This window comes from Tamandua tetradactyla, chromosome 6 (genome assembly GCF_023851605.1).
Source record: "Tamandua tetradactyla isolate mTamTet1 chromosome 6, mTamTet1.pri, whole genome shotgun sequence".
NCBI lineage: Eukaryota > Metazoa > Chordata > Mammalia > Pilosa > Myrmecophagidae > Tamandua > Tamandua tetradactyla.
Window position 1 is genome coordinate 134,549,258 of NC_135332.1, and position 24,373 is coordinate 134,573,630.

Sequence of the window (24,373 nt, forward strand, 5' to 3'; positions counted from 1 at the left end):
GTAGCTGCTTCCTTCTGAACTGCGGTATTACTTAAGTAGGACGTAATTTCTTACAGTTTGACTGATTCAGGCCAAATATTCCCATAGATAATTATCGAAGGTTTTTGTTCTAACGACCTATTTTTTTATTTCCTACCTTTTCAACAGCTCTGCAGGAATTGGGACCAAATATTTCTAAAGAACCTCTTCCGAGCACGGAGAAAAGAAAGAAAGGGATCGCGAACTTGGCTCTTACGTCATCTCCACGCGCCCTACCACCGGGCCAATAGCCTGGCGCGTAGCTTTGTTGGTGAAGGGGCTCGAGCGAGCTAGTCAATCGCGAGGCAGCAAATTCCGCAGTAATCCACGCCCCGCGTGCCGTTGCGCACCTTCCCCCGCCACCCCGCCTGCTCAGGGTGCCGGAAGCCCCTTGTTGCGCATGCGCGGTACCATTCTCCTTTCTCCTGGCACTCAACTGGCGCGTCTTAGTTCCGGAACCGCCTTAAAGGCGGGGGGACCCCATCCCCGGCCAATGGCGCCCAGGGTGAGGGTTGAGGGGTGGGAGGTGTCCGCTGCCCCGTGGTGCAGGTTTGTTCCAGAGCTGGTGCTTGGTTATCGGGTGGTCATGGAGTCCGTCTTGACGGAGGAACTTGACGAGGAAGAACAGCTGTTGCGAAGACATCGCAAAGAGAAGAAGGAGTTGCAAGGTGAGGGGGAGTGGGAACCTAGAAGTTGCGGGGACCAAAGGAGTCTTGAAGGGTGAAGGGTCTGGGTCGACCTAGACTTCCCCCAAGTAGCACGTGGCGTCTTCTCTCCCTCTTCCTTGCACTGGTAGCCCCTTGATCGCCGGAGCTTCTGAAGCTTACTGTTCTCAGCTCCGCCGTAAGCCTCCTACCCTGCGCCGCCGCCCAAGTTTTAAGTGAAAACACTTCCAAGCTACAGTCCTATACCTAAAAGTCCCTCCACCTTTTTCCCAGTCCAGCCCCGGTTACCGACCCTTGGTGCATTTTGAAATGCCTCAACAATTCTGAGGGCTCAAGAAGAGATACTTGAAAGATTTAAAACCTGCTTCATTCTTTTCCTTTTCTTTCTCCTGCCTCATCAGATGCTTTAGATGTTAATGAATTTTCTTTGGGGACTCTGGGTCTCAGCTTCATCTGGAACCTTTTCTGTTGCATTCTAATAGTTATGTAATGACTCTTGTTTTCATAGCTACTTTTTCTGTATTCTCTCCTTACCATTTCTTGATTGTTTCTGCTCCTCATGTTTTCTCACTCCTGGGTCTCTGACTTAATGATTTGGCTGGCTTTTCAGCCAAAATTCAGGGTATGAAGAATGCTGTTCCCAAAAATGACAAAAAGAGAAGGAAGCAACTCATTGAAGATGTTGCTAAATTGGAGGCAGAAATGGAACAAAAACATAAAGAAGAATTGGAGCAATTGAAGCTCACTTCTAAGGAAAATAAGGTATGTGAAATAATGTTTGCCTTTGCCTATAGCATTTATATAATCACCCACTTCTGTTAAATTGTTTGCTACATAAAATCATAAAAATGATAGGGAAATAAAGTCAGTCATACTCATGACATCATCTTTCATTAATATTTTTGTGACTAGGTTTACACAGTAGTATGTTTTTGTACTGAAGAACAGCAAAAAAAGTACACTTCTTTGCCTATTTACTACCCCCGAAAGATGAACAGATTGATAAAGTGAATTAGAGGAAGCTTCCCTGAATGAAAGTTGTAATATCAGTCCCAGAATTGCCACTTAATGGGATTTTAACCCCTGTCAAAGTTAGCCTTCCTGAGCATAATTTTCCTCTCATACAGTATGGTGATAAAATTGTTTTGCTATCTAAGTACAAGTTTTTATAAGAATCAAATGGGACCAAAAAATGTGCAGTCTTTTTTAAATTATAAAAGCACTTTATAAACAAGTTTTAACGAATGAATTTTTCCTGATGTTTCTTGGGTAAATTGGAGCATGCTAATTTTCATCATTTTAACTAATATTATTTTACCACGATAGGCAATATGTATTGTGTTGCCAAATACTTCATGCTACGTGCATTGTCTCATTTAATCCTCATGGTAACTCACTGTGAGTTATTGTCAATGAGGTAAGTGTTGTTACTCCTATTTTCAAACCCAAAACAGGCTAGAGAGGTTAAGAATTTTATCTCGAAGTCATACAGCTATTAAATTCTGGAGCCAGAATTTTTAAATAAGAGCTTTCTTACTCAAGGGTGTGTATACAGAATTTTGCTATTTTTTTTGTATATTGCAGTGGTTTATTGCATGGTTTTGAATATCAAAATCATAGATTCCACAAACTTCCTCTCCTTTTGATAGTTGGGAAGTTCTTTTACCTACGTAGACTCTTACCTAGTATAATTAAATTTTATTTTACGCTACATATTGTCTGTTAAAATACAACCTCTGTTCTACTTTTAGCTGTTACCTTTTCCATTAACCTAAGCTTGTTTACTTTCTGAACCCTATCTGAATTCTTGTGTCATTATTTTTTTTCAGGCACTCCTTTCTGTTTTTCCTATTATCAGTATAACTGAAATTTTGGCATATTCCTCAAAAAATCATAAGAATCCTATTTTCACTAGAGTTGATTATCACTCTCTGAAGTTCTAATCAAAGATATTTTGATCTTTTATACACAGCTTTTAAAGACTTTGTTAGAGGCCTCAAGAAGTTTTATTTGTGTCATATTAAAAACTAGCTTTACTTAACAATTGTAGTAATAAAATACTACCTGCTAATCCTGATAGTTATAAATCTGGCATTTTTTCCTTACTTTAACAAACACATTATAACCATTTGAATACTAAGATAAGTTGTAATAGCTAATGGCATTATAAATTATATATAATTTCTGCCTGCAGTTAATAGTTTGTATGTGGGAAATAACAGGAAAAGCTCAAGTGCTTAATAGGGTTAAGGAGCAGTGCTCATTGGATTCTGATTAATTAGGATGGAGAAAGGCCTCTGCCAGGACCTTCTATATCTAATAAGTACTATCAACAAAGAAGGGAGTGTGTAATGCTAAATGAATTGACACAGGAAATACAGTATTTAGGTTAATGGAGTAGACATCCCAAGAAAGGAAATCATACAGGGATGAGCATATCTTTGAGAAATAAAGAGGCTGCTAGGGAATCAGATAAATTCTCCTTGAAAAATGAGAAAAGGATATAAAACCATGTCATCTAATTAGGTATCTAGTCCTGTTACTCAGATTTTGAATGTGAGATTAGATATATTTATAATTTTTAATAATAATTTAAAAGTACTGCTCATTAACTTTTAATGCTTTTTGTTTCCTTCAGATAGATTCTGTTGCTGTTAATATTTCAAACTTGGTTCTTGAGAATCAGCAGCCTCGGATATCAAAAGCACAAAAGAGACGGGTATGAAAGTCATATCACCAAGTACTTAAGTTAGTATTGTGTGCTCTTAGGTGTATAGGAAGGGTATATTTAAAAAAAAAAAAAAAGATGACATTCCTTGTCAAGGTATCTGAACTAACATTTATTAGGCACCCACTATATTGCCAAATAGTATACTAGGCAGCTTACATGAAATCTCATTTAGTCCTGACAGTAATTGAGTAGAATAGGATTTCTTATTCCCATTTTTATAGATAATAAAATAGGTCTAAGGCAATAAAATAATATGTCTAGTTTGTAGTTCTCTTAGTAGGCTGGGGATGGAATGGGAATGTGCAAAGAATAATTTTACAAATATATTTTCCCAGACTTCATCCAAGTCTTATTACTTTGGAATGTCCAGTTTGTGGGCCTAAACTTACTTGTTTTTCAGAAATTGCTCAGGTGGTTCTGATGCACAACCTTGGCTAAGAACCGTGATATTCAATGGTTGAACTACTTGTTCAACCTAGGACTTCCACATTACTTTGAACTTAACTGTAATAACTCGATGTTGAGATGGTTCGGAAAACAGGATATTTAGGTGAATGAAATTCTCTATATAAATGGCTAATTACTATGACAATTGAGAAAAGAGAAAGTTCATTATGTTAAATATTAAATAATGTGTTATAATTTGAAGGAAATGTTGCTCGATAGGCCATTCCAAGTAGGAGGGAGCAGCATGTACAAAAAAATGTAGAAATGAACTAATACATTACCAGAATGCTATAAAGAAACTTTTGGTTGCAGTAGAGGGTTCTTGATATCAAAATTATTGGAATGAGATTGGATAAGTAGGGCTCTTTCACTGTGATAAAAAAAAGAGAGAGGTATAACTTAATGTACTAACACTTGAAGTTTTCTCAGATTAAAATTATCTTTTTAAACTAGTTACATTTATAATTTAGTAGAGCATGGAGATTAGCATCAGACAGATAATGGGTTTTAATTTCGATACTTGCACTTACCTGTTGTTGCTGGTTAAGATTCTTAACCTCTTTAAGTCTCTGTTCCATGTCTGTAAAATGGGGGGAAGTAATACCTACTTGATAGGGTTTTTGTGAATATTAAATATGTTATTTCCAAAGCCCTTAACATGAGACCTGAAGAACTAATGGTTCAAAAAATTGGTGGTATTATTTATTATGTTAAGTACTGTCACTTTGCCTCTTAAAAATTGTAGTCTAAAAGTTAAAAGCTAAGAGTCTTGTGTTTGAAACTTGGTTAAGTTGTGAATAGTCAGACATTTCTCATACTTGTATAAAACTTTATTCTTGAGTAACTATTATTATGAATTTCATAGAATCATGGAATTTAGGTTTCAGTATACTTGAATTTGTCTTGTTAAACTCTACCTATGTATGTATTCTTTTTGTGATAATCTCCCGATTTGTCATCTAGCTTCTATAGTTCTAAAGCAAAAGACAGAATTTTTGCTTGGCAATAACATAACAAAGTATGTTTTGCAATTTCTGTTACTGAATAATTGATTTTATGATAGTGCATTTAGTTTTTGAGGACATAAGGACATAGCTCCTTTGTGTCTTTTTCAAAACTTACTCATTTGCATCTGGACCCTTAAGCCTCAAAGCAAACAAAAATAAAACTGCTTTGTCTTCTCAAACATTTTGGTTTTTTTTTTCCTGAAATACTGCATAGCTGAAAAAGGTTTTAATTTCTGCTCAGAAAATAAAACATATTATAGTCAGCTACTTGAACACTGGCCAGAGAAAATAACCTAGAAAGTGATGCCCAAAGTTTCTTATTACTTTGTTATATTAAAGAAATCCAGGAACAAAAAATAGTAAAAGTTTATAGTACTTAAGAAAATAGAACCAGAAATCAGTGTGGACAATTGATTATTACACTATTTAGAACTTTTATTTTTGCCGTAGGCATCAAGGAGTAAAAAGCCAACTAACTGATGGTGTTTGTATGTGGGAAAGATACAACGCTGGTAAAAAACATAAAACTTTATGCATACTTACTATAGGAGTGTTTTTGTTGTGGGATATTGTAGAGCAAACCTTTTATTTTTGATCAAAACATCATAGGAGTACTTCATTTAATTCAGAGAACTTCAGTGAAAGCTCTTTGTTATAGTAGAAGGAGTCCAATATAGAACTTAGAAGAACTGGATTCTAAAAACATGATATTTGAGAACTAGAATGACATCTAGTTCTATTTAATTATTTTACTAATGAGAAATTTGAGGACCAGGGAGAGTCTCAGTGGCATTCTGAAAGTTTTATACAAATCCAGAACTAGTACTCAGCTCTCAAGATCCTATTCAGAGAGGTGCATGGGTGGTTCAGTGGTAGAACGCTCGCCTTCCATGCAGGAGACCTGGGTTCAATTCCTGGACCATGCACTCCGAAAGAAAAAAAGATCCTATTCAGAATTCTTTTTGCTAAATTGGTAATATCACTGTGACCCCAGTTTAACCAACAGTACATTTATGAGTTATTTGCTATTTTCATCTTAAAAACATTTTAAAAAATATTATTGAAGCATTCTATGTCTAGTACTAGGGTTGTAGACACCAAAGTGGCCTGGTGCCTTTGGAAACACGACACTGCTGGGAAAAGATATGGATTTCCTACATAGTGCCCTGGAGACAAAAGTCAGTTGCTTCACAATACTGAAGCAAAGTGTGAGGGAAAATTAAATGATTGGATTAGTATTGGGGAGGCTTAAATGGTTTTGGAGATGGAATGAAATTCCACTCTTCCAAGAAATAGTACATTACATCATTAACTCCAGCTGCCATCTGCCCCAACTTTTATTCTGATTCAGGTGCCTGGATAAAAGGAGCTCTCTGTTGTACTTGGCCCCTGCTCTGCTTCTAACCAGCTATATGGCCTTTGGAAATCTTACTGCGTGCTGTTTCCTCAGAAGAGGAAAATGAGGGGTTTTGGATTAGATGATGTCTAAGGTGCTTATCCTCCCTCTCCCCTCTGAACCTGTTTTTTAGTCTTCTTTTATAAAGTAATAGTGCCATCTTGTGTTTTAAGATATAATGCCTCTGTAATCCACAGTTGTTGGTATATAGTGAAGTAAAATGTATCTGTGTTAGTGCTGGCATGGTTGGAGTCGACACAAAACTTAAATAGGCTTAAGTTTAATAGGGAGACGTTACTGCTTTTGATTCAGATAACTTAGGAATCACTTTTGGTTCATCTAGTATGGCACATAACAGGCATGTATTACTAGTGTGTAGCATGAAATTTTATTGAAATTTGCCTTCTCTTTCATCTCCCCTGTCCTAAGGAGGAATTAAAGCTAGGGTCATGGGCAGTTTTACCTTTTGCTACCCTTTTTCTTGGTTTACTCATTCCTTTACGGTAAATTCTGTAGCAAGATTTGTAAAATTTAGTTTGACATCTTATTCTCTGACAATGAGAAGCATCCTGCACCCACCTTGAGTATTAGAAGTAAAATGTATATATGGTAGAGAATGAAAAAGATGCTGAAAAGCACAAAGATAAAATAAAACTTATATGCTGTCCCACCATCCAGGGAAAAAACATTACATCTATTTTATGTGTATCCTCATAGTTTTTTTTAACTCTGCTCAGACTTAATATATATTAATTATATACTTATCTTTTGCCCCAACCTCATCTCTTATCACTTTTCTCGAATAAACAGCTTTTCTAGGCTTTGATCTTTGCTAGACCAATTGTTAGAAATTTTTTCTTTGCCTTCTTCAACTCTTCCATCCCACCTCCTGTCTATTCTTCATGCCACAGATCTCTTCTTGACCTTTCCAAATCCTCTCCCTGCAAATGCTATCATGAGGCGATCTCTTAAAACATTTGAATAAGAAATCAGGTTGCGGAATGTAAAGTATGATACCATTTTTTGTTCAAAAACGTTCCCTACATTTTGTACAAATACATCTACATTTATGAAAATACATTTTTTGAAAGACTAGATAAATACACATCAAACTTCTGAAGAGGTCCCTGGGATTAGCATTGTTCCTTTGGGGGAACTTTAGCCTATGTGTAATTTAATATTTTTACAAAGAAGAATGTTTTTTATTTGTTACTTTAAATGTATGTGTGTGTGTATAACTTTTTTTTTTATGCTAGATAAAGATAGTGTCTACTGCTACCCTTCTAAAGGCTTTGGCATAATAGTGCTTAACTAGTAGAGTGATAAATTAAGCTTGTTTTTCCTGAGCTTAAATATGTTAATGATGTGTTTTAAGGCCTAGGATAATTCACTCTTAAGAGAGTATTTGAAATCAGTAAGTAAGCTTTTTAGAAACTTGTCATGTAGTTTTTAAATAGACTTCAAAGAAATTTGAGGGCTCTGTCTCAGTACATGCTAGGTGCTGAGAACACCCAGAGGAGTAAGTAGTTTGCTCTTAAAGCAGTGTAGAAAATTCTGCAAGTGATGAGTGAGATGACTCATCTCATATATGTGAGCATGCTTGTGGCGAAAGAAAAAAAAAATGGCAAACAAGTTTTAAGAATCTTATATCTTCATCCCTTTAAAAAATGAGAATCAGCCTTGGTTATTAAAAATTAACATTCCTGTATTTTCCTCTTAGGAAAAAAAAGCTGCGTTGGAAAAGCAGCGAGAAGAAAGGATAGCTGAAGCTGAAATTGAGAACTTATCTGGAGCCAGACATGTAGAAAGTCAAAAACTTGCTCAGATATTGGCGACCAGACAGTTGGAAATTAAACAGATTCCATCTGATGGCCACTGTATGTATAGAGCCATTGAAGATCAGTTGAAGGAGCAGGAATGCACTCTGACTGTGGCTGCCTTAAGAAGTCAAACTTCTAAATACATGCAGAACCATGTGGAAGACTTTCTACCATTTTTAACAAACCCAAATACAGGAGATATATATACTCCAGGTAATTTATTTTTTCGTTATTCTATTTTTGTGGTTCTTAACTGAAGTGTTTCCTGGGACCAAGTATATGAAAATCCATATAATCCTTGTTTTAAAGTACTTTTCCATTTTGTAGATAAATACATTCATTGCTTTATGTAAGATAAAAGGGAATACTCATCATTATTATTGAAAAAAAAATGTTCATCAGCTAATATTTAACAAAATGATATGCATACAAGGAGTTAAGCTTTGCCCAGTCTCTGGAAATATGGTGTCTGAACATCATAAACCAAGAATGCTTAGAAAAACTCTCCTTAAACCTTTATTTTGGAAGTTTCTCAATAAGCTGTAATTAGGAAGATTAATATTCAAGTAAAATTTGATTTCATAGAATCAAAAGCAAATGAGTTATGCCCACCTTCCATGTGGGAGACCCAGTTTCAATTTCCGGACCATGTACCCCCCCCCCCCCCCAAAAAAAAAAAAAGCAAATGAATTAATAGCCTACCTTATTCTTTGTAATATCTTTGCTAATTAAGAATAAAATATATATGGAAAGGTTAAAAAAAAAAAGCATAACATTATCATCTGAGTTCTTGGCACATGTATATATGAATTGTTTAACTGTACTTAAGTGTTAGGACATAGCAGGAAAGTTCCTGGAGACTCAGCATTAGGGGCAATTGACTGATAAATTTAGTTAAATTTTGTTCCCTGGGCAGAGATGAGTTTTCATGAGAAGACAGAAGGTAGACCTGTAATTAGATCTGCAGATATTTTTTAACCAGACAGTAATTTGGGCCATTATGAATTATTTACTTAAGAAAACAATAGAATTGGATAGCAGTGAATAAACGTGATTTAAGGGAATGCTGTTTCAAATGAAGATTTTTGTTTTAATATGTTTTGAGAAATGAAGACAGAAAAGCCCTAAGAAGGAAATAGAGAAATCTGTCCTTGAAATAAGGCTGAAAAGGAAAGTGATGGTTTGCAAGACTGAGTAACAACGTTACTGTTAATTCATTAAAAGAATACCTGATTAATATTTCAAGGAATTTCAGAGAATTTAGTATGGAATGGGAGTTAATGTTATGATTTATTATTATGGAATTGGGATTAATGCAGTGTTTTAGATTATCTGATGGGGAGAAGGGATGGTTAATATACAGGGAAGTCTGAATGCAGAAAGGTCATTTAAGGAAAACTGATGATGAATTTACAATATAGAAGACCAGTTACATATATCTCGTCAGTCCACGCTCAGGGTTCCAGATGTATAAAATGGTAGCCTTGTTTCATTCAGGTCAGTGGTTTTCCAACATTTTTCTTAAGCAGTCAAATCCCCTTTTCGAATAACATGGTATGCAGACCCCAATACAGAAAACAGATAAAAATACAGCTACTTCGTCAAATTTGGAATGGCAGTCTGGCAATCCCAGCTATTTCTCACCAAGAAATTGTTTTAATCTAACAGCTGGTAAGTTTTATCCTGCACAAGAGAAATGATTGACTGACTCTGTCAGCAATGACAGAAATGATTAGAAATTCAAGTATAAAATGGCAAAAGCAAAACAAAATTAAGACGATACTGTCCTCTTGGACATGGAGTTTGGAGTCCTTAAAGTTAACCAAGAATTCTTTTATTTAGTCCAATTTTTTTTTTTCCCACTTCAGACCGTTGGTTCTCGGTGACTGTGCTTTGGAATCATTATGTGAAGCTTTTAAAAAAATACTAATTCTTGGGTCCCTGGAGATTCTGATTTTTTACAGCTCCCAAGTGATTTACTTTCAGCTAAACTTTAGAACCTCTTCTCTAGATCAGTGGTTCTCAGTGTAGTCCCCCAGAGCAGCAGCAGCATCAACTGGGAACCTGTTAGAAATAAAATTCTCGGGCCCCATCCCAGACTACTAAATCAGAAACTCAGGCTTGGGCCGAGTGATCTGTGTATGCCTCCCCAGTGATTCTGATGCTTGCTGAAATTTGAGAACCACTGCTCAAAATAGTCTTATGATCTCCTCTCTTCCCTAAAACCTGTATTTTCTGTGCCTGTTCGGCCTGATAATTATACCTGCTAGTTGTCTATTTCAGAATGATTTTATTCTCATTTCAGACTTTGCCTTTCCTAAATTGAAGAATATATTTGCATACTTCAGGTAATTAGTTCACCAAAAACAAACAAGTGAGTGAAATAAAATCCAGTTTCTTTTTTATATTCCATGGTCTGTGGTACATACCCATTCCTCTAAACTAAAAGCTTTTAGCAGCATTTTCAGTTTTTACCTGTAACCTTAGCCCCCAAATCTGTTTAATCTATAATTAATTTAATTTCTTCTCTTTTGTCCCTTCTTGAGTTATATAACATAATGATAAAAAGCATAGACTTTGAAGTCAGACCTGGGTTCAAATCATGGATTTAATAACTGTTTATATAATAATTTACTGATATTTTTTGATTCTTTGTGTTTCTCTTACCTTTTTAATAAACTTAATCATTCTTGTCTCAAATGGAGTAATTAGAAAGATTAAATGAGAAGATGTACTTGTGTACAATGTCTACATGGAATAAGCATTACTTATGATGAGAGGTTTTTTAAAAATGTATTTAATAATACAAAAATATGGATAATACAGATAAATGTAAAGAAAAGCCACTTAGAGTCTTAGAGATAACCACATTTTATTATAACATAAAGTCAGCAATGTATTGAATGTGATTTCACCATTTTACTCTATTGTATACATGTCATTAACATTATTTTAAAATTTGATTTTTAATGATTATATGATTTTTCATCTTATGGCTGTACTATAATTTAACTATTTCTGTTCCAGCTTTTGTTTTTTATTTTTATAAATTGCTTTTTTTATTCCTGAAAATCTCTGATAGTACCTTTGAATACTTAAATTATATTTCTAGAAGCAGAATTACTGGCTCAAATTCAAACTTTTAGATTTGATTCATTACCAAATTGTTTTTCAAGAAATTGCCAGCTTATGCTTATATTTCTTCATAGTTTGCAGCCATGTTTATTTTGTCTGTCTCTTTTTGCTGGTAGTTCTATCAATAAAAAGACATTTCAGTACATTTGAAAGTAACTTCTATACATTATGCCTATACTTCTAAATACTTCAGTGAATATTTCCTAAACATAAAAATATTCTCTTAAATTGTCATAGCCTAGTTACCACCTAAAGTAAATTTAGCATTGATACATACTTTAACCTGTTGTCCATATTCCAATTTTGTCAAATGACCCAATAGTGTCCTTTATAAGCATTTTTCTTCCTCTAGTACAGGATCTGGTTTAGGATCAGGTATCTTACTTTGGTCTAATTTATTCTGGGATATTTCTACAGGCTTTTTTTTTCTTTCATGGTATTGATATTTTTGAAGAATACAAAACTTTTTCCCCTACTCCCTTTTTTCTTCAATAGAACATTTGTCGTTTTGGTTTTACCAAAAACTCTAACACTCCTCCCACATTTACTACTTAACATTTGACGTTCTACCATAAGGAAGGGATCTCCCTTCTCCCTTACCTGCCTATTATTTGTATAGAGTCGTGTTCTTTCATTTTTCCTGATAATTTATATTTAGTTGTTCCCCTTAATTATTTCATTTTTACCTTAGCTGTTGACATGTTTGGTACTAAATTTCATGTTCAGTTATTGCCTTTAAATGACTAATTTTAATGACCTTTAATTATTAAGTAGTTTCCCACTACTCTTATCCTTTTCTCTCTCTTCTCAGTGAGAATACAACACAGACCAACATATATAACCATTAAAAAAATAAAGGGTACTATTTATTGGCTATTGATTATGTGCCAGGCAACTTTTAAAGCATCTGCTGTTCTCCCACTGAATTAGCAAATAAGCTGTTACTGAGTTTTTCTAGGATGCAACATAAATTGATTAGCACAAACTTAATATTTTTATTGCTTTGGAATAGTATGCCTTACTATCATACCATAGTTATACAAGTTAACATCAAAAAGTAGCACTGATATTTTTGTAAATATATTTTTATTTACAAAATAAATCTTGTAAGTTATAAATAACTCTTTGTTAGTTTAGAAGCAAAATCTTTTCTGGAAGTAAGCACAATAAAGTTAACCCTTGGGATTAAAAACTGTATTGTAGTAAGAATTCTAATCATGTTTAGAATTTGAACATATGGAAATTGTTGGGAAAATTGTGCATGTGTTACTTTGATCAGAGGTGGGTAAGGAGGAGGGGATAGAATATCTACAGCTTTCTTCAGGATTTCATTCATGGGCCCATTAAATCACTGTTTTATTGGTGTTTATGAATATAGGGATTTCCTTCCAAAGATACAGACAAATGCATTTCTTTAAATATACTTTAAAAATAGGTTCAATGTATTGGTATATGACCATTGCATATAGATTTGGTAAAAGCAGATGTCCTGGGCTTAATATAATGAACTAGTGAATGAGGGAGGAGAACAAGTAAAAAAAATATGAAAGAGTTTTGGGGAGAATAAGGGATGGAATAGAGCAAAGATAGTTCTTGAGAATAGGTAGCAGGTGTGGCAGTATCCATTGGGAGGAAGTCATTTGGTGCAGATAGGTTGGGGAGAGGAAAGGTTAAGGATTACTTCCCTCTGAGTTTACACTCCATGGAAAGATGTTTAAGTATGATACAGAATGGATAAGAAGGAGCAATGGCAGTGAATTGGGCCACCTGTGGTGTCTGTGGCCTAAGCTATCTATTAACAGATCCCAGGTATGACTGTGGGCATATCTACTTCTGAAGCCAACTAATTTCTCATAGATGTAATGCTGGAAATATTAACACAACTCTTGCTCTTTTTGGTCATTGTCATTTTCTAAATAACCAAAATTTGCTATGGCACATGAAACATTTTTCCATAGATCTCGATATTGTGTAAGTAACATGATAAATGACTCTACTATAATTTGTCTCCAGAAGTGATTACTAAATCATTGAAACTCTGCCATTCTGCCAGTTGTAGGGAAATCAAGGGGAAGTGGCAGAGAAAAAGACAAAAGATTGAGTTACTCTTATTCACCCAGTCAGTATTATTGCAGGCCACTGTGCTGAGCACTATTCTGGATACTGTTCTGAGCATGGGGCTGTAACAGTGAATGAGGTAAACACAGTTCATATTCTTCCAGCTGTGTTAGGCCCTCGATGCATAATGCTTCCCCTTTCTCCTAAGAGGGTGTTTGTTGCCCACTTTAACTTGCTCTATTAAATGTGATTAGGTCTTATACCTCTCTTCTCACATGTCTTATAGTATCTTAAGGTAAACCGTAATATATAGAGACTACATGTTTTAGTTTTTCACTGTATATGGGATACAGGTTTGGGCTTCATGGGCTACATGGCAAGATGGTGAATATAGTGACAATTTTGGAGGTAATTGTAATAAAAAGAGAGAAATAGGTTTTTTAGGTCCCTGGGCTTCAGAAATAAGATTATTTAGTTCTTGAAAAGGTGGTAGAAAGTTGGGGAGAGTTACATAAGAATCTGGAAAGTAGATTAAATTTTGGAGGGTGCTGGTAGAGAAGAAAGAAGTGGGAGCTATAAAAGGGATCTTGTAATATGAATTTGAAATGTATTAAGTGCATGTTCTGATCTGTTCTCTTTACAGAAGAGTTTGGAAAGTACTGTAACGATATTGTAAACACAGCTGCTTGGGGAGGTCAGCTTGAGGTAAGTTTGTAATTATAGTGATTGGATTCTCAAATTATTTCTAAATTCCATCTGTAGTTTTCAGACATGTTTTTCAGATGATCCCAGTTTCTCTTTGAAGGTTCCTTTTCCTCATATATTTGCTATTTTCTCTACTACCAAAGCATTGAAATAGGGAGTTAACGTTTTTAGGCCTTTAATTAAAAGTATGTACCTTAGGGAAGTGAAACATTATTTCATTTTTAAATAGTGCGCTGGCAGATCTGTGTGCTGCGAGCCCTGGTGTTGTCTCTGCTTAAGTCTTCCTTTTGTGATACTACTGTTGGCAATATATATAAATTCCTAAGAAAGTGAAGATTTTACTCAAGTATAGCAAAATTTACCTAGTGGTTCAGCTAATGAAATCACTATTGGAAACTAATATTTCTGTTACATCAGAAATAGAAAAGATATTCTATGTGAAATTACAGGTCAATCACGTTTTGAATTTCTAGTTAAGCAGTATTAGATACATTAAAATTAAATGTAAGAAAATAGTATGTTCAGTCACTTTTAGAGACACATCAGGATTTCTTTTTAGTTGTAATTATTTATCTTACTGTTAACTTTGTTTCATTAAAACAAACAAAACAACTAAGTTTAAGTGGTGATGAGGCAGCCCTGGTATATTAGAAAGGCAAAGGATAAGAGGTCAAATCCTAGGTTCAGAACCTGACTTTTCTTTTTCTTTCCGCGTCTCAGTATTGTAACCTTTGAGAAATCAGCCAGCCTCCTGAACTCGTATCTTAAGTACTGAACGGTGATAATAAAACCCCTAAGCATACTCTGTAGAGCATTTGTGAACAATAAATAAGGCAACAATGCAGGCATACAACTTTGTAAGCGTAAGTGCTGAATGGATGAATCTAACGTAGTTATTACTAATAATATTGTATAATGATGGCTGGCCATTTTAAATAGTTTTGAGCGCTGAATATTTCTTCTCAAGAATCTTATTTTTGAAGATAAGGCGTGAATGCTTCCTTAAAAATCTTTTTTTCTTAGAAATGCTATATTTGTACCTCTTCTGAGCCACCAGAGGGAACTGTGTCCATTTGTTTTATATGTCTGTCTTGGATCTCTGAAACTCTCAGCAAGTTTTCAGAGAGGCTTTGTGACTTATATTAGGAGTAAAGATGCTTGGTCTTTCCTGTAAGGGTCACAATGTAAATATTAGAGACTTAAGCAGATTTTTTTTTAAATTGAGAGGAGGCTTTTAAAACATCGTCTGAAGAACATTTATTATAAATTGTTTATCTGCAAATTAAATGGAAATAATAATTGCTGTTTTCACAATGAAGTATATTTAATTTATTGAGGAAAATATTTTCATATATTTACTGAGACTTAGAATGGATGTTAGGATTTCCAGAGCTTGCTTACCAGCCTCCATTCCATGCTAGCTTTTTAAAAATGTTCTTTTAGATGTTCCTGTTGGGCAATACATAGATCAAAAATCCCTGTCTTTGAAGACTGCTAATGATTAATTTGGTTTTGAGGTTGGGCTCTAGAGTTATACATCCTCAGTGCAGTAGCAGGTCATTTTATTTCCTCATGCTTGACTTCAGGTAAGCCTCTTAGCCTTTCTCTGCCTCGGATTCTAGGTCTTTAAAATGAGCCTAACAGTAGTACCTAACCAGGAGGTTATAGTAAGGATTCAGTGAATTAGTACACACAAAGTGCTTGGAGTGCTCAGTCATATATAAGTCTAAAAAATGTTAGTATCAGTATTTATTATTAACCATTATTCATCAGGTTGTAAGTTCTAGGTTTATAGTGTGTTAAGTTACATATTTATGTTAACCAGATGAAAATTCCTTGAAAATATAGTATAGTTCATATATATATATATATTTCATTCCAGTTGTACCTTGATATTTATAGAGCAGTGGTTCTCAATACTGGAATGTATTTGAATTATACTGTACATTAGAAAGTTCAATAGAATCATCTAAAAAGTATTGTTGTTTTCCCAAGACTTTACCTCAAATTGTAATTTATTTGGTCTGGTTGATTGATGGCATTTTAAAAATCTTATTATGGAAAGTTTCAAACATATTCAAATGTAAAGATACTAGTAAAATGAACTGTCCTTTGTTCCATTTAATAAATTAAGGCATTAATGTTTTTAAATGATATTTATAATTGTTGTATGGTAAGCCAAGGCTTGAGAAACTTCTGTTTGATTTAATAAATATTTGTTTATTCAACAAATATCTTTTATGTACTGGACTCCTTGGTATAGGGTGGTAAACACACAGTTTTATCTGATAAACTGATAAAGCACAGTTGCTGTTCTGACTCGTTGCCCTGTTCCTGCTTACTTCAGAAGTTAATGATTAGAATTGGGTATACATTTTAATTTTCTTTACTAACGTATATGTATTTTTTCCCCTGAAGCTAAGAGCACTGTCTCATATTTTACAAACACCAATAGAGGTAATACAGGCAGATTCTCCTCCTATAATAGTTGGTGAAGAATATTCAAAAAACCCATTAATACTTGTGTAAGTACCTAGAATTTTTTCCTGTTTTATTTTTCATTATTAAAAGAAAAGGTAATCTAAAGATTTATAAGGTAATATAAATATAAGGTAATATAAAGATTTTAGTTTATATGTATTTATTAATCAAAAATGTCTTCAGATAAATATTAATTATGCTTCTTTTATGTTAAAAATAATTATAGAATTAGAAAGCATTATCAAAATAGGTGATTTAGGCAAATCACCTTTTTGTACCTGTAGTGATTTATCGTGTATGAGCCAAGAATAAAGTCTCTCTGAAGATTACAAAGTTTCAGCTCTTGTTCATATATTTTCCTGGTTTAACATTAACAATAATAAAAACCTCACCAAATGTAAAAGTTAAAATATATTTATTTTCCTTATTATTTATTCTTTAGAAATTGTTTTCTTCAGATTTTGAACCAAGAAATCTCTGAAATAGTGTGTACATGTTTTGCTGTTATTGGCTTAGGTATTTTTTAGTTAAATCTTCTCAGGTAGTCATTAATGACTTGAATTTAGGTAATATTTTAACTTACTGAGTATTCAGTGTCTCAACTTTTCTTTTTTCCTGCAGTGATTGTGTTATATCTGACTTAAATTCAGCAATTATTGAACCAAATCTTGCTGGCTGCTGATGTTATTCAGATAGTGTTGAACTTTTAAGTAATATGGTGTAGTCTATTGAATGATACCCCTGTGTAGTGATTCATTCAGAGTGCTTGGTTTTATATGCATAATGAACATTTATGTGTTTATATACATTATAAACTTATATTTATATCAAACTTTTATCAAAACTACTGCTTTCTTTCTTCATTTCAGATATATGAGACATGCATATGGCTTAGGAGGACATTACAATTCTGTTACACGGTTGAGCCACACAGCTACTGAAAATTGCTCCTAGTTTACAAAACATTGTACATTTAGTTTTAGTACAGTATGTGATTTGAGTATTCATACCAAGTGCTGGATTGTTTCCAATGTTATTGAAAGACACAACTACCTTAAATCAGTTTTATGGTAAAGCTATTAGCAAGTTTTTGAGAAATGTATCAGATAAACTTTAAGACCAGTGTCTCCATAGTGGTATTTTAACAACTTGTGACTCCATTGTGGAGAACACTACTCTTAGATAAGAATAATACCTGGGTTACTGATATTTTTAATAATATAGGACCTTGGACGTTCTGTTCTGTGTAGGAATAAAGTTTAATTTTTTTCTTGTTTCTAAAAGCTTTCAGTAACCATTTCAGTGAAATATTTCCTGAAGAAGTAAATTGGCTCAGTTTCTTCATTGCAATAATGTAATGGTAATAGTAAAATTAATACTTATAAATAAATTTGAACGCAGTAACCATCGTGTTGATTGGATAAATGCCACAAAGTTTTTTATATAACCCCATCAAAATACAGCTAAGAAGCTTGCTTTAATAATTAAGAATTTAAAAATATTTGTTGAGACGGGAAACAGTTAAGTTTAAAGAAAGGCAAATTCAAAGGTAGGTAGGTGTTGCATTTCAGAATTAAACCTCTAAAGAACTAGCATTTGGCCTTTTATTTGTGTATCCTTTACAAAGATCCAACAAATAATTGTGTCTTTCTAAATCATTAGTTATTCCTTGCCATTTCTTAAACTTTAACTGAATTCCACAAATTTTTATATTCTTTATGTTGTCCTTGTCACTACTCAGCTGGTTTGCTTTCCTTACAGCCTTTTCTACTAAGAAACAGTTTGTGGCCTTTCTTTTCTCTCCCTTGTACAAGTTGAAGGAGTAGCAATGGAAAGGGGTCCAAGGTCACATTTAACTCAAATATTTGAAAATTTTTATGTTGCATGTATGTATTAATTTGAAATCCACTGTTTGGATCCAAGACCAAATAGTTTTGGGGGTGGATGATTTATCCAGCTCAGATTTCAGGTTACTCATAGCAGTATTCTTTGTGAAGAACATATCTGCATATACAAGCATGCCTGTTAATTTGTTATGTAAGGAATGATATATGTCTGAAAATGAGACCTTTTTGTTTGACCTGTTTTTCCCAGAGTAGAAATATAACTAGTAAGATTTAGCTTCAAGTTTATAACATTTGAATTTTTGTTCTATGAATGCAATTAATTTTTAAAAGTAAAAATAGGGCTTTAATATATAAAACAGGGTGTCAGTCTCACATGCCCAGGTAACAGATATGGGAAGCTGCTAGAGACTGGTCAGCTAGAACGAGCAAACCCTACGTGAAGGCATTCCAATTCAAAAGTTTAGAAAGCCTTCTGCCTGCCAAACAAACTATATTCAGAATGCTGCCAGTTTTGTAATTATAATTTGAATATGTTTGGGATCTGAAATTATAAAAGGATGAAATTGTAGAATACTAAATGCCTTCATTTTATTTTGAAATAATGTTACTTTTTAAAATATAAGCATAAAGAAGTAATATAAACAGCTTGTCATAAAACCTAGTTATTATGAAATCCATTTACATCTAAAATACTCAAAAATAATTTATTGGAAGCTATGCTTTTTTATTGCAAATGGAGTAGAATTTTCTTGGCTATGGGTTTTTTATTTTTATTATTTTTTAATTTTTAAATGAAATGACTGATGGTTATGAACAAGATTTGTATGGTTGGCTTCTGTTATTTCATAAAACTTCAGATAAACGTAATTTTAACTATAACTTAAAATTGAAGTCTTTTAAAAAACGGCAGATGTTAATTTAAAAGCAGCATATACTAATTTAGTTTGCTGTATGATGATGATCTAATGAAATTTCATAAGCTTTCTTTTGTCCTAACTTTTAATAAACTGTATGTCAGATTTGTGGAAAATGTCTTTAGACAGGAATTTTATCCACTTTAATATGTTTACAACTTGTATAAAGCAAAAGAGTATGTGTAATTATGGTGAGTTATATAATTTTGCTCACATCTGATGTTTGCCAAAAGATGAATAAAAGATGAATGAATTAAATCAACATTTTTTGTTCAAATTGTCATTCTTTTAACAATTTTAGAATTTAGAAACAGAAAACTCATTTTGCTTCAGGATTTTGGCCAGCCTTTGTTTTGTCCTGGCATGTAATTGAGAATAATGCAATCACAGACTATTAACATTTAAGAGATTTGGGATAAATATAAAAGCATAGCATTTATGCCCAGACAGAATTGAGTGAAATAATAAAGTAATAGCCATTTAAACCATGGTTCTTAGAAATTAGGTAGAAGCTTTAGAACCTTTTAGAGTAGTGAAGGTTTATTTAGGGCAAATGAATTAGAATATTCTGACTTCCTGAATGTTAAAGAAGAAAATAAAAACGAGTAAACATTTGTGTGCTAGAATACGAAATTGTAAAAAAACGATGTTTTTGCAAATTAATGTTGGCACACAATTGTTGTTTCCTGGTGCAGGTTGAGATGAACTAGCTGAAGGAGTAGATGGGTTGATTTTCTGAGAATCTAATGGATAATTTCATACTGTTTAATACTTTTATTGAATAAATACAAGTAGTTTTTCTGTCTCTTATGTGTACAACTTGATTCTTCTATCTTAAGTCTTGTTTTAAAATAATTTTCCTTCATCTTTTTTTAAATTTTTTTTTATTAATTAAAAAAAGAATTAACGAAACAATTAGAAATCATTCCAATCTACATGTACAATCAGTAATTCTTAATAACATCACATAGTTGCATATTCATCATTTCTTAGTACATTTGCATCGATTTAGAAAAAGAAATAAAAAGACACCAGAATAAGAATTAAAACAATAATAGAAAGAAAACAAAACAAAACAAAACAAAAAACACAAAAACAAAAACAAAAAACCTATACCTCACATGCAGCTTCATTCAGTGTTTTAACATAATTGCATTACAATTGGGTAGTATTGTGCTGTCCATTTCTGAGTTTTTATATCCAGTCCCGTTGTACAGTCTGTATCCCTTCTCTTTTTTTTTTTTTTTTAATTAACGGAAAAAAAGAAATTAACCCAACATTTAGAGATCATACCATTCTACATATGCAATCATTAATTCTTAACATCATCACATAGATGCATGATCATCATTTCTTAGTACATATGCATTGGTTTAGAAGAATTAGCAACATAACCGAAAAAGATATAGAATGTTAATATAGAGAAAAAAATAAAAGTAATAATAGTAAAATCAAAACAAAACAAAACAAAACAAAACAAAAACCTATAGCTCAGATGCAGCTTCATTCAGTGTTTTAACATGATTACTTTACAATTAGGTATTATTGTGCTGTCCATTTTTGAGTTTTTGTATCTAGTCCTGTTGCACAGTCTGCATCCCTTCAGCTCCAATTACCCATTATCTTACCCTGTTTCTAACTCCTGCTGGACTCTGTTACCAAGGACATATTCCAAGTTTATTCTCGAATGTCTGTTCACATCAGTGGGACCATACAGTATTTGTCCTTTAGTTTTTGGCTAGACTCACTCAGCATAATGTTCTCTAGGTCCATCCATGTTATTACATGCTTCATAAGTTTATCCTGTCTTAAAGCTGCATAGTATTCCATCGTATGTATATACCACAGTTTGTTTAGCCACTCTTCTGTTGATGGAGATTTCGGCTGTTTCCATCTCTTTGCAATTGTAAATAACGCTGCTATAAACATTGGTGTGCAAATGTCCGTTTGTGTCTTTGCCCTTAAGTCCTTTGAGTATATTCCCAGCAATGGTATTGCTGGGTCGTATGGCAATTCTATATTCAGCTTTTTGAGGAACCGCCAAACTGCCTTCCACAGTGGTTGCACCCTTTGACATTCCCACCAACAGTGGATAAGTGTGCCTCTTTCTCCACATCCTCTCCAGCACTTGTCATTTTCTGTTTTGTTGATAATGGCCATTCTGGTGGGTGTGAGATGATATCTCATTGTGGTTTTGATTTGCATTTCTCTAATGGCCAGGGACATTGAGCATCTCTTCATGTGTCTTTTGGCCATTTGTATTTCCTCTTCTGATAGGTGTCTGTTCAAGTCTTTTTCCCATTTTGTAATTGGGTTGGCTGTCTTTTTGTTGTTGAGTTGAACAATCTCTTTATAAATTCTGGATACTAGACCTTTATCTGATATATCATTTCCAAATATTGTCTCCCATTGTGAAGGCTGTCTTTCTACTTTCTTGATGAAGTTCTTTGATGCACAAAAGTGTTTAATTTTGAGGAGTTCCCATTTATTTATTTCCTTCTTCAGTGCTCTTGCTTTAGGTTTAAGGTCCATAAAACCACCTCCAGTTGTAAGATCCATAAGATATCTCCCAACATTTTCCTCTAACTGTTTTATGGTCTTAGACCTAATGTTTAGATCTTTGATCCATTTTGAGTTAACTTTTGTATAGGGTGTGAGATATGGGTCTTCTTTCATTCTTTTGCATATGGATATCCAGTTCTCTAGGCACCATTTATTGAAAAGACTGCTCTGTCCCAGGTGAGTTGGCTTGACTGCCTTATCAAAGATCAAATGTCCATAGATGAGAGGGTCTATATCTGAGCACTCTATTCGATTCCATTGGTCGATATATCTATCTTTATGCCAATACCATGCTGTTTTGACCACTGTGGCTTCATAATATGCCTTAAAGTCAGGCAGCGCGAGACCTCCAGCTTCGTTTTTTTTCCTCAAGATGCTTTTAGCAATTCGGGGCACCCTGCCCTTCCAGATAAATTTGCTTATTGGTTTTTCTATTTCTGAAAAATAAGTTGTTGGGATTTTGATTGGTATTGCATTGAATCTATAAATCAATTTAGGTAGGATTGACATCTTAACTATATTTAGTCTTCCAATCCATGAACACGGTATGCCCTTCCATCTATTTAGGTCTTCTGTGATTTCTTTTAGCAGTTTTTTGTAGTTTTCTTTATATAGGTTTTTTGTCTCTTTAGTTAAATTTATTCCTAGGTATTTTATTCTTTTAGTTGCAATTGTAAATGGGATTTGTTTCTTGATTTCCCCCTCAGCTTGTTCATTACTAGTGTATAGAAATGCTACAGATTTTTGAATGTTGATCTTGTAACCTGCTACTTTGCTGTACTCATTTATTAGCTCTAGTAGTTTTGTTGTGGATTTTTCCGGGTTTTCGACGTATAGTATCATATCGTCTGCAAACAGTGATAGTTTTACTTCTTCCTTTCCAATTTTGATGCCTTGTATTTCTTTTTCTTGTCTAATTGCTCTGGCTAGAACCTCCAACACAATGTTGAATAATAGTGGTGATAGTGGACATCCTTGTCTTGTTCCTGATCTTAGGGGGAAAGTTTTCAATTTTTCCCCATTGAGGATGATATTAGCTGTGGGTTTTTCATATATTCCCTCTATCATTTTAAGGAAGTTCCCTTGTATTCCTATCTTTTGAAGTGTTTTCAACAGGAAAGGATGTTGAATCTTGTCGAATGCCTTCTCTGCATCAATTGAGATGATCATGTGATTTTTCTGCTTTGATTTGTTGATATGTTGTATTACATTAATTGATTTTCTTATGTTGAACCATCCTTGCATACCTGGGATGAATCCTACTTGGTCATGATGTATAATTCTTTTAATGTGTTGTTGGATACGATTTGCTAGAATTTTATTGAGGATTTTTGCATCTATATTCATTAGAGAGATTGGCCTATAGTTTTCTTTTTTTGTAATATCTTTGCCTGGTTTTGGTATGAGGGTGATGTTGGCTTCATAGAATGAATTAGGTAGTTTTCCCTCCACTTCGATTTTTTTGAAGAGTTTAAGGAGGATTGGTACTAATTCTTTCTGGAACGTTTGGTAGAATTCACATGTGAAGTGATCTGGTCCTGGACTTTTCTTTTTAGGTAGCTTTTGAATGACCAATTCAATTTCTTTACTTGTGATTGGTTTGCTGAGGTCATCTATGTCTTCTTGAGTCAAAGTTGGTTGCTCATGTCTTTCCAGGAACACGTCCATTTCATCTAAATTGTTGTATTTATTAGCGTAAAGTTGTTCATAGTATCCTGTTATTACCTCCTTTATTTCTGTGAGGTCACTAGTTATGTCTCCTCTTCCATTTCTGATCTTATTTATTTGCATCCTCTCTCTTCTTCTTTTTGTCAATCTTGATAGGGGCCCATCAATCTTATTGATTTTCTCATAGAACCAACTTCTGGTCTTATTGATTTTCTCTACTGTTTTCATATTTTCAATTTCATTTATTTCTGCTCTGATCTTTGTTATTTCTTTCCTTTTGCTTGCTTTGGGATTAGTTTGCTGTTCTTTCTCCAGTTCTTCCAAGTGAACAGTTAATTCCTGCATTTTTGCCTTTTCTTCTTTTCTGATATAGGCATTTAGGGCAATAAATTTCCCTCTTAGCACTGCCTTTGCTGCATCCCATAAATTTTGATATGTTGTGTTTTCATTTTCATTCGCCTCGAGGTATTTACTAATTTCTCTTGCAATTTCTTCTTTGACCCACTCGTTGTTTAAGAGTGTGCTGTTGAGCCTCCAGGTATTTGTGAATTTTCTGTCATTCCGCCTATTATTGATTTCCAACTTCATTCCTTTATGATCCGAGAAAGTGTTGTGTATGATTTCAATCTTTTTAAATTTGTTAAGACTTGCTTTGTGACCCAGCATATGGTCTATCTTTGAGAATGATCCATGAGCACTTGAGAAAAAGGTGTATCCTGCTGTTGTGGGATGTAATGTCCTATAAATGTCTGTTAAGTCTAGCTCCTTTATAGTAATATTCAGATTCTCTATTTCTTTATTGATCCTCTGTCTAGATGTTCTGTCCATTGATGAGAGTGGGGAATTGAAGTCTCCAACTATTATGGTATTTGTGTCTATTTCCCTTTTCAGTGTTTGCAGTGTATTCCTCACGTATTTT

At 33.8% G+C, this 24,373-nt stretch overlaps 1 protein-coding gene across 2 annotated transcripts; it reads left to right on the forward strand.

Annotated features, from left to right (window-relative positions):
- The first annotated feature begins 424 nt into the window (after positions 1-424).
- On the forward strand, positions 425-19,932 carry OTUD6B (OTU deubiquitinase 6B). Of its 2 annotated transcripts, XM_077167177.1 has the most exons (7): positions 425-686; positions 1,294-1,445; positions 3,322-3,402; positions 7,985-8,297; positions 13,921-13,982; positions 16,401-16,507; positions 17,333-19,924. In XM_077167177.1, exons 1-7 carry the CDS (start codon positions 512-514, stop codon positions 17,415-17,417), a joined length of 975 nt encoding a protein of 324 aa, XP_077023292.1. In that variant the 5' UTR covers positions 425-511; the 3' UTR covers positions 17,418-19,924. The 2 variants fall into 2 exon arrangements, with proteins under 2 accessions (XP_077023292.1, XP_077023293.1); XM_077167178.1 differs by lacking the exons at positions 425-686; positions 1,294-1,445; positions 3,322-3,402 and adding an exon at positions 6,228-6,358 and having other exon boundaries at positions 17,333-19,932.
- The last annotated feature ends 4,441 nt before the right edge of the window (positions 19,933-24,373 follow it).